This window comes from Megascapheus bottae, chromosome 14 (assembly GCF_031878675.1).
Source record: "Megascapheus bottae isolate mThoBot1 chromosome 14, mThoBot2.hap1, whole genome shotgun sequence".
Classification (NCBI taxonomy): domain Eukaryota; kingdom Metazoa; phylum Chordata; class Mammalia; order Rodentia; family Geomyidae; genus Megascapheus; species Megascapheus bottae.
In genome coordinates, this window is record NC_143522.1 from 15,224,431 (window position 1) to 15,239,553 (window position 15,123).

General features: G+C 40.5%; 1 protein-coding gene across 16 annotated transcripts in view; it reads left to right on the forward strand.

Annotated features, from left to right (window-relative positions):
- Positions 1-15,123, forward strand: part of Nrxn3 (neurexin 3) — a 1,458,248-nt gene that overhangs the window by 422,208 nt on the left and 1,020,917 nt on the right. For all 16 annotated transcript variants that reach the window (XM_090344617.1, XM_090344623.1, XM_090344627.1 and 13 more), the window contains exons 5-6: positions 8,158-8,459; positions 14,194-14,355. In XM_090344617.1, the coding sequence (XP_090200743.1) occupies positions 8,158-8,459; positions 14,194-14,355 (464 nt within the window). The remainder of the gene's footprint in view (positions 1-8,157; positions 8,460-14,193; positions 14,356-15,123) is intronic.

The window sequence follows — 15,123 nt, forward strand, 5'->3', positions numbered from 1 at the left end:
CTCTAACTTGAACATTGCACACATACCCATTGCTGTAGTCATACTGAGCATCTATTAACATCTGGGAACACTATGGCCACTTACTCTGTGCTGTTCTAATGGTCATGCCAGGGATTATGTTGATGTGTCTACCATTTAACTCCTACCTTGATAGGTGAACTCTGACTCATACTTCATGAAGCAGCTTAAGGGTGACTACTTGTCTGGAGCCTTTTCTAACACTTAGAGCTAATGATTCCCTCTTTTTTTTCACCAATATCACGTGTAAGACCCTCATGACATTACTGAGTTACAATTATCTTGTTTGTCCCCTATGTCTAAGAATCTCAACTTTTCATGCTCAATAGAAATTCTACAACATAGGTACACTGGTTATTGCCATTCGGTAGGTTAGAAAAAATAAGCAAAGAGCCAAGGTTCCAGACTATGTGTCCCTGGCTCATAATTTCGGATTATAGATCCTAGACACCAGAGAGGAATAGATTGAGAAGGTCACAGTTCTAGGTCAGCTCAGATAGACAGAAAAGTCCATGAAACTCCTTTCTCATGGAGAGAAGCTGAATTCTGTGATCTGCACTTGTGATCCCAGCAACTATGGGAAATGATCACAGTCCAGGCACAGACCTACTTGGAAAGTGAGAACCTAGCCTCAAAACAAACAAAAACCCAGCAAACAGTAAGGCTACAAGCATTGCTCTTCCCTAGCACCAGTCTAGTAAATAGCAGGCCCTGAAAGCCTTCTCCAAAATAATATCTGCTGTCACTGAAAGAGAAAAAAAAGAGAAAAATCAAAAAGGAAAAACAGAAAAATCCAAGCTTTCTAAAGACTTAGATGACTTCTAGAGCTAGCTGTCACGTTCAGGACTCCCAATTGAGTCTTTATCATGCCAATCTGCTCAAGTCCCCAGTCTAACTATACGGGGTGCCCTATCAATGTGAGTGCATCAGAACCTGGTGCTTAACAAGCATTCAGAATTATTTAGCGTTTCAAATTTCTCTTGTAAGATGTCATTTTTAATTATTTCTGTTTGCCTTGTTGCATGCGACTTCTATCCTGGACATTGTCTTTTGTGCATAGTAGGTTGTTTTACATCTTTATTCCTTCAATGAATAGAATAACAAAAGAAAAAAATCAGCTTTATAGGAATGCAATTGAGAGTGATGCAGTTGTCAGGCTGCCATTAACTTTCTAGTGATTTCACCGAAGCGTGGTTTTCCAGGCTATTTTTTTGTGGACTGAGGCATCTTCCCTCACCAGGATGCTGGCTGTTTATTTTCCAAGTGACAACTTGATTTACTATTTTCCTTCTCATCGCTTTCAAGAAGCATCTGCAGGCTAGGGAGTGACCAGGCAGTGTGGGAAAGTCCATGTATTTCTCGGCTACATCTTTCCTTCACACAGTCTGAGGAGAAGGTTGGAAATGCCCTCAGGAGCTCAGATTTCCTGTGTGTTTTCTTTTGTAATATGGCTTGCTCATTGTGACACATTTTCCTGTCTGCTCGTATACACTGCTTTTGACAATACCTGTGTGAGGGGATGTGGCAGGTAAAGGATGCTGTCTTTTGTCCCTGGGGGATGGCTCTGCAGTTTGATCTGCCTTAATGCTTTGTGGGGCCTTAAAACACACGGTTAGGGAAATGGAATAGGAGGGCTCATAAACTTGTGCAGTCTTCTGTCTTTTTATCCCCATCAGTATGAATTTATCCCCATAACCAAAAAGAAATGGTATTAGGTCATACACTATAGAATTTGCTAGAGAAGTGTTTCTATTTCCCCTTCCTCATTGCAAGCATGAGAACGTCACCCCAACAGGCAATTTGAGTATCTGCCCACAGTTTTGGAGAGGTACTTAGAGGTAAGTCTTCCAAGTTTCAAAATAAGGGAACATAATTTTGAAATGCCTAACTCACATTTGCCTCACTCTGTCTATTTGTAAGCAAGGTAGTCACATTACTGTCAAAGCTTGAGACGCCTTCAAAATTACATAGATAGGGAGCTTTGCCCCAGCTCTGGACCACTTATTCCACAAAAATAAGCCAAGTAAGGATGACATAGTAGACTTTTTTTTTGTCAAATCATCATTAAGCAGTTGTATAAAGGGATTCCATTCACAATATGTTTGTGAGTACAATAAATTTGATCATCATTCTCCCCTCAGTGTACCTAGTTTCATGTTCACGTATGTACATTGAATATTTTGATCCTTCCTTTTTCCATGTGTCATCCCCCCTTTCCCTTATTTGGTCTTGGTTCTCACCAGAAAACTCATGCTCTAGCCTCCGGATATTCAAATTATAGACTTATTCTCCATCTGTAGTACTGGGACCCTGACCTGGGGCTCATTTGTATTCACAAGACTTTGTTATGCCCAAGACTTCTGTGCTTAAAACGGAGGTGATCTGTGAGCTCACAACTAGAAAACCCATCACATCTCTCACAGCTAAAGGGTGAGGGAGGCCTGAGATGATCTTGAGCTGTGCTGAATTTGTAGTATGTGCAGAAAATAGACTACAGGCTGATCTGAACCATCCTGGCTGGCCTTTTGTCTGACAGGGAGGGCATCAGCAGCCTATGTGTTTTTGTGCCTCATTAGCCCTCTGTGGGCCACGCCAGGATAGGCAGTCAGGGTTAACTTTGCATCAGTGCAGGCTAAAGTACCTCACTGCTGCATGAGGCCAATTTGAAGGACAAAGGATGTGATGATGAGGGATGTGATCTCTGAGGCTCGTTTTAGGAAGCTGGCTCTGTCTCCCTCTCTTGAGTACAGCAGGTGCTCTGCTCAGGGCCACTGGCAATAGCCATTCCAGTGGGGTTAGCATTTTAATCAGCCTTCCCAAGTGTCTGACTTTCTAAGCTAGTACGAGAGAATTTGAAGACACATCTCTGCCTAATTTCTTGCTTCCTAATTGAGTGCCTGGTGCCTGGGTAAGGCTTTTACCTGTCATTGCCACAGATTTCATCTTTGAATGAACTTTGTCTAGCTGCAGAACTTCAGATTCAGGATGTTAGGTACCTGTCCTGAGGAATTTGAGTTCTGAGCAATGTGAGGACTGCTGTGAAGGGTACAAATGACAAATGCAAGTGTGGTTGTGCAAAAGCAAACCAGAGCTCTGGGGATACAAAGCAGTGGACTGAGATGTAAGGCGCTACAGGATTCAGCTGAGGAGCCCTAGTGATTTGGATAAGCTATGGGAACTCTAATTCCCTGGCAGCACTTGGAACGGAAGGGTCCAGAGTTTTGGCTTCCTGCCATGTCTCTGACATCCTAACATTGATGCATTTCTGTCCCTAAGGCTGTTTGGCCAGGAAAATTTGCTTTCACTCCTGTCCAGTGAAAGGCAAACCTCTGGGAATTACACTGATTTCCAAGTTAAACAGCTTTTCCCAGGCAACCCTTGTAAAAGGACTTTAAAGATGGCGTGTGTGTGTGTGTGTGTGTGTGTGTGTGTGTGTGTGTGTGCGCGCGCAAGTACTTTCTAGTCCTGGGGCTTGAACTCAGAGTATGGGTACTGTTCCTGAATAGTTTGTTTTTTAATTTTTTTTCTTTTAGGCTGGCACTCTACCACTTGAACCACATTTCTAGTTTTGGATTCTCAGTGGTTTATTGGAGATAAGAGACTCCTGGATTTTCCTATCTGGACTGGCTTTGAACCATGATCCTCAGTTTTTAGTCTCCTCAGTAGCTAGGATTACAAGTGTAAGACACTTAAAGATATGGATAGTTCTCTTTCATTCCTGTAGTAATATTAGGCAATAGATCCCTAAAAACTTCAAAACAAGATCCATATTATTTCAAAGTAGAGTTTGTGTACTTATGACAATAACACATTAGGAATCACAGGCCACCTCTCTTACAGCTGCATTGTAAGAAAAGATTACAATGCTTACACTATTTTAATGTACTTCAGAATTTCTCAGAGAAATCTGTCTTATTATATAAGTTAAGTTTGGGAGAGTGGAGAGGAGAAGATACACTTGAGTAAATGCTCATAACTGCTATGCAGATATTAGTATTTTTGATGAGCAAGCCATTTGTAAGACCAATGCTTCCCATCTCTCATGCAAACTGGTTTGAAATTTCTAGTTACCCATATATTAGATTACATCTAGTGCTTAATCAATTGAACACTTACAAATAACAGGTAAATGATTTGTTGTCATACAGAGTTGGGCTCTGTGTTTTCATGCAGTGGGAATAACATTTTTATTTTAACACTTAGGCAATTGATTGTAAAGTTTGAGGTGATATAATTTAAATGGATCTAAACAGTCCATTAGCTGTGTAAGTATCTTCTCTCTTGCCAAGCTATAGCTTTATGCTAAGCTGTTGGGTTCTGGGTTACATAAACCCCACATTCATTTTCTCCACGGATTAGCTTGAATGCATACAAGGTGACTACATTGTCTCTTTGACTTCCCCTCTCAGTGTAAATACCATGTACAGAAAATGGACTGGGGTCACTATTTTTTTTCTTTTGTGGAAAGTTTGGAGGAGTGAATGGTCTCAGAATTCTGTGCTTATTTTGACCTGGTTTTCCATATTTGGTTATGTTAATTATAGCCCTAGTATGGTTTTCAAGGTGAAGAGAAAGTGCTTGAAGCTCAGTTACTGGGGGGAAATTAAGGCAGGGTGTGGCCTTAGAAAAGTAATGTCAGTTGTGAGAATGAACAAAAGACCAAGTTTCTTTCCTAGCTCTCTATTTATTCTTTTGAGAGATTGGGACATGCATTTCCAAGCTGTAATTCCACTATGAGTTATAGGGAAAGTATCTGATGAATTAAAAAGAAAGTTTGCTCTTTGAAGTATGATTTAGAGACTTTTTTTTGTCTGATGTTAAGGGACAAGTTGGCAGTTTCGTTGATGCTACTGTTGGTCTACTCCTCTGAGCCAGAGGAGAGGTAAATGGAGTAAATGCATCATTGAACAAAGATTCAGAAGTTATGAACTATTGTAGCAGTTTCCATTTGGAAAGCACTTAGCCACATAAAACTTTTTGTTTTATATTTGCATAAACATTCATGTAATTTGCATAGATGTTTTCTCTCTCATATTGTTTTTTTCCATATATTTTTTATTGTAATTAATAGAAGGGTTACATTACATTCGCCAGATGGGAGGTGCATTACTTCACATAGATTAATAACCTTTCTCATGTCTTGGTCCCCATTTTCCTCCTCCCACCCCCACCCTCATCTTGTTTTCCCCCCTTTCCTATCCAATTTCAAATAACCAAACACGCATATATCCAATATATCAGATAACAAAGTGAAATACTGTAACAATATGAGATAACCAAGAGACAGCAAAAGAGATGAGAGATAACATAGTACATTAAGGATAACAATCACTGATTTCTCATATTGTTTTTATATGTTTATATGTGATGCTCTTTGAGGCCTACAGTATAAGACAAATTCTCTTATCTTAAACACAGCCAGATTTTACTGGGTTAGGGAACCATTTCTTTGGTTGAGCATGTATGCTTTGGCAAGTAAGAGAAGAATTGATTCCTGCCACAATTTATTCCTCCTCTAACATGGTTTGTAAGCTCCAAATTCTATGGAATCCTTCAGGACCTTAGAAGAAGTAAACTGGAAGCTTGTGCAATATTCAGATTATTGGCTAAGAGTTACTAATATTTAGACAAAATATTTAGAGGTACTCCAGGTCCTGAACACCACACCCTTATTCTTTCCAGGCATTAATACAGACAATCCCTTAAATTTCTTTTAATTCTAAAATTTATTATTTTGACAGACTCCTTCCAGTAATTACATGGAAAATATTAAGAACTACCTCGCACATTAAATTATATCCTCGGGCCTGCCTATTATACTCAAAGCTTCCCCATCTTGAAGAACCCTTGGTGATGATTCTAAGTTTCTCATAACAGGCATTGCTTTCTTGTCATACCTAATTCACTTCAGTGATGCAGCGGAGATGTTCATACACAATGGCCACTTTCCCATGTGGAGTCCTAAGGACATGCAAGGTAGTTGTCTCTGTGCATGTCCATTTCAGGAGGAAGGGTTGTGTTATGACAGCTGCATTTGATGAGACATCTTCTACTCCAGACCAGAGTAACCTCCAGGTCCGTTGTCCAGTTTCATTTCAACAAGCACATCTCTCCAAAAATGAAAAGAGAGATCATGAAGCCGACAGGTGGCTGGAAGATTGGATAGACCTTTCTCAAGCATGCAGATGGTGCCGAATTTATACTTCATGAGTGCTTGAGGGATAATTTGACAAAGTGCATCAGGCATTGGTTGTGTGTCTAGTGGTCCTTTTTCCTTATATATGTGTGTAAGATGTAGGTAAGTCATATATAGGCAGTCAGGTGTTTTGGTTCATGCCAGTGTATCTGCCTACAAAAATATATTGTTGAGTCCCTATAGAACACAAAGAAGGAACTTCTTCAATTCTGTCAAATATGAAGTTGTCATTCATATTTAAGGGTGTTTTTACATTATGGTTAATAAATAATACCTAACAAGTGGTCATCTTTCCATATAATAAAAAGTAGTTCCTCTACCTTTCTTACTGTATGTAAGACAATCCTTACTTTATGTTAGTTCAGTCATAAAATAAATCTCAGTTGAGATGAACTTGGCTAGAAAACAATTCTGTAGGGAAAATAGATTTCTTTCAACTTTACTTAATAACCCTAGTTTTTCAAGGGAAATTGCTGATCTGGGTTTCTACTGTTGCCCTCCCCCCTTTTTATTAACAAGGAGCTTTGAGAAGAATGTTTGGACAACCTTATACTACTTAGAGTGTACTAAGTGGTTCACTGTACTTGAGAGTAGCAAGAAGGCAAATGGAAGTAGATATACTGTGCATTAAACTTACACCTCAAGGAAGAATGGGAGCGTAGCCTAGTGGTAGAATGCTTGTCTCTCCTGCACAAAGCCCTGGGTTCAATTCCTTGGTACTACATACACAAAAAAGGCTAGCCTGGAGCAAACAGTGTTCAAGGACAGTGCCCAGGCCCTGAGTTCAAGCCTCAGGACTGGCAAAAACAAACAAACAAAAAAACCTTAAATCAACAAATGGTGAAATTAACTATGTCCTAGTCTCTTCATTTGATAAGACTATGGTAGCTAGCAAGACTGTACTTAAAGGTCCACATTTAGATTCTATGGAGTTTTGCACTAGAAGATTGTCACTTCCTTGATCCTTAGCCCAAGGACTGTCTCCATTCTTTCTCCACCTCCGACTCTGCCCTATATTACAAGAGGTCTGGATAAATGTTTATGGATGCCGTGGTCCATGTTGTAAGCACTGTCACAGCTTGCAAATAGTCCTGTGGCTCTCCTTGTACCTCCAGGTGTAGATAGAGACACCACGGTTTACCTCAGAAAGATGGGCCCAAAGACAAGAACTACATAGAAAGATGTGGCATCATTAGATAGGGGCTTAGAGCCTTTCAGCATGGGAATGTGGTCCTCAAAAGAGTACGGCCTCCACACTGGAATGGTATTATGGACCTCCTCAGGGGTGGAGAGTGGGGGTGATGGTTGTGGCTATAGGAACAGCCATCCTGAAAGGATACTTCTCCACACCCGCATAGCAAACGTCTCGTTTATTTGAGAATATGGGTGGTATTGCTGTGTTCTCAAAAACATATTACTAAGTTTGACTCTCTTCTAATATTCTCATCTGCTGATCACCTTCTCAAATCTAACTTCCTCTTTAATCACTCAGCCCGGTTCCATTGTGTCCAGGACTTGACCACAGAACAAAAGTTACTGAGTTCTTAATGGGTGGAAATCAGAGCCAAACCTTTCAGGGTAATTGATTCTAGTTATTGGTCAGTAAAAAGGTACCTACTGTGAAAGAGTCCTTTGTCAGAGTGGTTAATTAGCCATTCTACTCAGTTCTTCTACAAGTATTTAAAAAGCATGGTTGAGGCCAAAAGCAGTGTAAGTCTCCATGGTCTGTTTCGCATACAATTGCTGCTAGCTATTGGGCCCCACTTTGTCTTCTGTCCTGGTGTGGATGCATAGTTGGTATAGTTTCCCTGATGGAGGCTGGAGGAATGCAGGCTTGGCACCAGGGCAGGGGCAGTGCTATGAGCTGTGTTCTCTTCCACAGGGTACAGATCTGACTCTTGCCTGTCAAGTGTTGACAATTGTCTACTTTTCTTCCCCTACAGCTCGAGAGGAGAACGTGGCCACTTTCCGAGGTTCGGAATACCTGTGCTATGACCTGTCCCAGAACCCCATCCAGAGCAGCAGTGATGAAATTACCCTCTCCTTTAAGACCTGGCAGCGCAATGGGCTCATTCTGCACACGGGCAAGTCAGCCGACTATGTCAACTTGGCTCTGAAGGATGGCGCGGTCTCCTTGGTCATTAACCTGGGGTCCGGAGCCTTTGAGGCCATTGTGGAGCCAGTGAATGGAAAATTCAATGACAACGCTTGGCATGATGTCAAAGTGACACGAAACCTCCGGCAGGTAATGGCTGGGGACAGAGAGAGCCTGGAAGGCTCCTCTTAGGTAGAAAATTTGTGATATAGGAGGACATGGGTAGAACTCTATAGGTTTGGTTATGGCAGCACCTTTCTCCCAATCTTTGCAATTTCCTAAGGAAAATGATTAAAATATGTTTCTCCTCATACTTCAATTCTCCTTTCTGTGCTTGTTATTTAAGAACAAAAATCAGTTGTATAGATAATAAAAGTGATAAGTACTTTCATCTTTCTTCCCCTGCCTTCTTTTCTTTCTTTTTTTTTCTGTTCTAAACCATTTTCTTAATTACATTTGAATCTTACCATGTTATTGTTAAATTCAATTAGGGACAGCATTTTGTGGCTGCAGCTTGACAGATTTTCCTCATTCTTTGAATGTATGTTTTCCTTTTTAATTAAGTGAGCCATTGCCATGATGTTGTCATAAATTTAACTCCTTCCAGAAAAATTTGCTTTTCCCTCCCTGTAATTTTAATTTAATATCCCACCTCAATTATTTACTTTTTTTTCCTTTTTCTTCTCCTACTGTGTTAACCTCTCAACTTGGAATTAGCTGAGATCTTTCTGAATTCCTGTTTCTCTGTTCCCTGATGCGATAGTCCAACCTTCTTGCCCTGGTCTTTTACCTCCAAGACTCTTCCGTTGACTGGGAGGCCTGGAAAGTGGAAGAACCCAAATAAAAATGTCAACTTTGGAGCAGCTTTCCTGATTCTGTGCGTGCTTGAGAACTCCCTCCCATCGCTTGCGGATTCTAAGCAGGCAGCTTCGTCAGGTGACAATACTTCCAGGGAGTCTGAGCCAAGCAAAGTTGTTTTGCATCTCATAATAATTATAATAACAAAGTAACAATTATACAAAGAAGAATAACAATACCTTATTAGCACATAGTGGTAAAAGCATATTCCATAGAAGTCACAATCTCTACTGAGATCATTTTTTTTTCATGTTGTTTCCTCTTGCAAAGTAGATTTTCCTACTTGCAAATCTGTCATGTAACCTAGTTGGATAGCATCGATCCTGTATTAATCAGAAAATACTGCCCGTTTCCAGAAAGTGCTTATCAAACAGTTTTGATTAATTTAATGCCTTTTCATGTAAACATGAAAGCATAGGACATGACAGATGTTTATATGCATTTTGTGTTTGGTAAAAACATGACTCTTAAGTAATAGTAAGCAGATAGCATAGGCTAGCATACAATGGAAAGAAACTCCAGTCAAAACATTCATTTGCACACTTGAATGAATCAAAGTAACCACCTGGTTGAGAGATTTCATTCTATCTATATAGTAATATTGTCAAAAAACACAAGACTTGAAGACCCCAACCTTCTTACCTTAATGTGAATTTGACTTTTTTGAGTCATGGTTCTGTTTTCCCTACAAGATCTCAAAGAACCCTAATGCTGATGTTTTCTTCATTGTCCCCTGCCCATAGTTACTTCAAAAGATCTCCTTTTTTGTCATGGAAGCCCAAATGAATCTCCATTTGCTGATGCAGAAATGTAAAGACTAGACCAAAGAGTGAAATATGACCTATTGCCAGGTGTGATTGGCAGATACAAAATAATACCCTTTAGGCCTTAGGCCACAGAAGTTTAGATTTTGAAGCATTAAAGAACAGTGTGAGGCCACAGTTCTCAAAAATTTCTTTCTATAACTCTCTCCCAATGCATGTACTTCCTGCCCATTATAGAATGATTGCAATTGCCTAACAAAGGTCCAATTTTGTTTCCACTGAAAACATTTTCTGAAATAATACCAGGTCTCAATTAAATCCTTTCCATGAAAGAGGATAAACCAAACTGTGATTCAAATATGTGCTGTGATGGTATGGTCAAAGCAGTTGGTGAAGAACCACCCCAAAGGGTTCCTGTTCTGTTTCTGTTTCAAGTTCAAAGGCCCAGCTCCTCTCTGTGCCCTTGGACAAGCCACTAAACCTTATTCTATCACAGTTTCTGTTTGTGAAATGCTGATTACAATGCTCCCCAGCCATGTGTGGTGGCTAAATATGCAAAGCGCCTTCTGTTCCAGAAGGATTATGAGCTCATCCATGGTCTGAGTGCTAGAGTCACTGTGACATGCAGATGATTTACAGGCTAAGCATTCGTCCCAGAGGTGACTGCTTCTGTCTGGTGCCAACATGCAGCTAAGGAGAGCTCTCTGTCCTAGCCAAGTCCTCCGAGGTCCTGAGATATTCGGGTATCTCTTCACAGAGAATGTATGGAGCTCTGTGAAAACGTACCTATAATTGGACCTCATTTAAATCCTGATTGAATTTTGTTTCCAAATGTACGTTACTGAAATAGAGGGAAATCTCTGAAAGGCAGAGTTGATTTTGCAAATGAAATCTTTTCAGTGTTGAATAATCTAAGATTATTATTGTGACTGCTCAAAATATTTTATAACATCTTTTGAGTTCCCTAGAATATGTCTGAAGGAGTGGAAGCTCCTTATCTATACCCAATAAATTATAAATAGCTTTATAAATATTTAAGCTTATGGCAACCCATCTACATTATTGGTAAGATCCAATAGCTTCTGTGGAAAAAAAAAAACCTGAGGAAAATTTACCCAGACTTTCCTGGAGGCTTTATTACTAAACAGAATAGAACTCTTCCATTCTTCCTTCAAAGTCATTAACCTGTAGCTCTGTCTTCAAATCAACTCAGAGCCAAGCTCAGGTATTTTGCTGGACTGATTGCATTTGCTCCAAATTATAACTGCTATTGGGATGAACATGGTAAAGTTTGCATGTGTGTGCATGTGCAAATGAAATAGGTTTGCCTTTAGCTTGCCAGAGACCAAGGCGAACCCCATACATTCATTGTTTTACCTCTTGCTGCCTCATTTGCTAAACCATAGGCACAAAACTGGGGTTACAGATCTTCCACCCTCTCAGCCTCCCAGCTCTGAGTGTGTTGGTAATGTGGTACTTGAAGTTAGTAACAAGGAGGTGGATTATTGTACAAAGGGAGGGTGCTTCTAAGTCATTTTAACATGCTCTTCTCCCTGATAAGAACTTCTCTCCATGTAATAACTTTCTCAAAAGCTGGAATGCAGGCAGAGAGACTCCCCCAAATCTGGCAAAGTCAACAAAAAATGATAACCTCATTAGCCAATAAAAAGATTATTTTTTTAAAAAAAATGATGCATTATAACGGACAGAACTATTCTAAAATGTAAGTAAACAGTTGTCTTTCTCCCATTGCACAAATCCACATGGGGCCTCAAGGATCTTTATATCGCCAATGGAAATCTAGAGTGGGCTGCAAGAAGGCAACCTCCCTTTGTGAGGTGTGCACTCACAAAGTGTTTCAGGTCTTTCCAAGAACAAGGTCATACTGTAGTTAGATTCAGATGTGAAAGATAGCAAGCCCCCAAACCCAACCTATTTGATGTTTAGATGTTTATCTTGCCTGAACTGTAAACTTGGGGTGTGTTTTCTTTCAGGACAGGGGAATGTGTAAGGATTAGGGTGGGAGGGGTGCCTGGGCAGTAGTCATTCAAGAGAGGTCCTGGGAAGTAGAAGGCTAACTGTCACTGAGATGAGGTGTGGTCTGAATGGTAGCAGGTGGGGAGCCCGTGAACAGCTCCTATCCTGGCTCTGCCCCTGGGGCGAGGTTTTCCATGAAGTCCAGGTCTCATTGTCGTTTCCCCACTCTCTCTTTCTGTGTTGGGTATCTTTTTTTTTTTTTTGAAAAACTAACACAAGATCATTCATGCGATGTGTCATTTACTAACCGACTAATGTACTAACACCCTAACGACTCATCTTTGTTTTTAGTTTTTTTAATTAACAATCGTTCTGTTCACAATTTTTAATTTCCTTTCTTCCCCCTTCTCCGCAAAGCACTCAGGCATCGGACACGCTATGGTAAACAAACTACATTGTCTGGTAGATATCATTCTTATTGTCTCTTTTTTTGGGTTTGCCGTGTGTTGCCCCTCTTCTCCTCCCCCTGAAACCCCTCTTTAAGTCTCCTTATACTTATTCCCTCTTCCTTTTCACTTTTTATTTTGTTGTTGAAAAACCAAATACAATATGTTTTTCTTTTTAATTAAAATAAAAACAGACAAGGATATATGCCTGTCCTAGAAATAATATTTGATGAAGTTTGGTGAAGCCATTTTCATTTTCTAGGCTTTTTTTAATTTTTCCCCTTAAAACTATTTTTTAAAGAGACTGTTTCCATTTAGTTACATTTTATTTTGTGACCTCCAAGTTACAGACTAGGAATGACTGAGCTTTCCAGTGAGACTTCTTTGTCTCAGGGTCTTCCTTTGCCCCCACCCACCCCTTCCTCCTTTCTCTTTCCTCTCCTCCCACATCCTAACCCCCTGTCTCTTTCCCTTTTGTGTGGCCATAGCTGCCACAGGGGATCTGGGGGTGAAAACGCTCCTGGTCCTATATTCTTCTTTCCCTATTTTCCTATCCTCCCATCACCGTGATCAATGGGAACTACACTAATTGTGTTCCCCATCCAGCTCTGCATGGCATGGCCCTGTCTCGTGGAACATCCCATTGGCATCAGCGTTTGCTCCATCATGTTCCTCTCCATTACTAACAACCTATTAACCATTAACACAATCCAACTTTCTTCTCTTTGGTTTCCTCTGTCTGCGTTCTCCACTCATACTTCATGTATTTTGGGGTTGGGTTTGGACCTTTTCCTTTTTCTTTTCTATTTCCTTACTTCAGTGAGGAAGTGGCAGGTAGGGGAAGGATTTTTTTTTAATTTTATTTTTTTTTAGTTTTGAGTGATTTTTTTTTAAAAAAATAACCCATTCCATCTCCTTCTTCAGTTTGTTCAGTGCATGTAAGTGTGAAATAGATTTTGGTGCTTTTATTTCTCCTTACCCTTTCCCACAGTTCCTCCTTTTTTTTCCCCTTCTACCTTTTCTCTTGGCTCCAGATTATTTTCGCATGGGAGCTTTAATGTATGGTATGTGCAAGCTTCGAGGTGCCATCTTTTCTCTTTGCCCTCTGCTCCTCTAATGGACATTGGGGGTTTAGTTGCTATTTTCTTTCCCCCATGGGCATTATCACCTTTCCTTAAACAAATATTTTGTTAAAGTTTGGGGCTGAGTTCTTTCTTCTCTCAGTGGTGGTGGCAGCCGAAGGAGGGCAGGGGTGGGTATCCTGGAGTGGTCCATAGCATGAATCACCCTCAGCACATCAGAATACATACCTTTCTCCTTCCCTCCCACAATGCATGTCTGTCTATGTGGCGTGGGCCGAAAAAGAAACAAATTTTAAAGGAAAAGAAAAACAGGAAAAGAAAAGCCATCAACAACCAAAGACCAACCCATAACAAACCCCATTGTCAAATGTCTCCTTTGCTCTTTTCCATTCCCACCATGATTAACAATCATATAAGAAAATTAACATCATTTTAGCAATAAACTAAGACAAGTAATATCGTCTGAGGATGGTTCCATTTTCTAGCCTGACTGAGAAAGATGTGAAATGGGTAGAGCGAGGTGTTCGGCTTGGCAATTCTGACAAACTCTCCCATGTGTAGGCTGCAGGCTTGGGACACAGGGAGCAGACCAGAAAATGGAACTTGGATGCACATACTAAAACCAAAGCAAATTGACAAAGAATACTTCACCAAAGTCTAAAGATGTTGATGTTACAAATAGGGGAAGCTGACTGAGTTTGATAGATCTGTAAGGTCATTGTTGGGAATTATTTTTGTCCCTATGTCCCATCACCAGGTGACAATCTCTGTGGATGGCATCCTCACCACAACGGGCTACACACAGGAGGATTATACCATGCTGGGCTCCGATGATTTCTTCTATGTGGGAGGAAGCCCAAGTACAGCCGACTTGCCAGGTTCACCTGTGAGCAACAACTTCATGGGTTGTCTTAAAGAGGTAAAGTTCACACAACTCCGTTGAATGCACTGTCTCACAAAGCTGTGCATGAACAAATGAGATCCCTCGATCAATACTGTGTCTGATGTCTAATCTAAACTAATCTATGAGGGGAGAGGACTTAGGACTTGGAGATGTCCTATTCTTTGGTCCTAGTGTATGATGGCTGGGTAACTTTGGGTTTGTCATTGAAATATGTCACTATGTTTCATTGAACCAAGACTCTTGTCCCACAGATCTCTGTGCTTTATAAATTAAATGCAGTGGTACAGATGAAAGGCCTTTGAGCTCACAAGGAAGTCGACACTTGCAAAGTTGGATTTTGTGCTTTCTAGCTGTAGCTAGACATGGCTCAATTTGTATTTGTGTGCTTTGTTTAAAATAGAGCATATGTATTATTTTACCTTTACCTTTACTTTTGTGGCATGCCTGAGTCTCATGATTTGGAATGAAGGAAAATTCTCAGACAATGTGACATTAAGGCTCAGAAATCCTTCCCTTCCCTTCCCTTCCCTTCCCTTCCCTTCCCTTCCCTTCCCTTCCCTCCCCTCCCCTCCCCTCCCCTCTCCTTCCTTTCCCTTCCTTTTGTGAAATCTAGGTAGTCATAGCTGTGAGAAACCAGTGGGGTTTTGCCATAATTGATTTACAAGCACTGTAGCTGATGTGTCAAGATCTCTATTTGAAAGCAAAGAAGCTTCAGTCAAGTAGAAGTTCAATATCTAAGGTCAATTGTTGAGGCAAAGAGAATCAGACTTGATCTGATAGAGT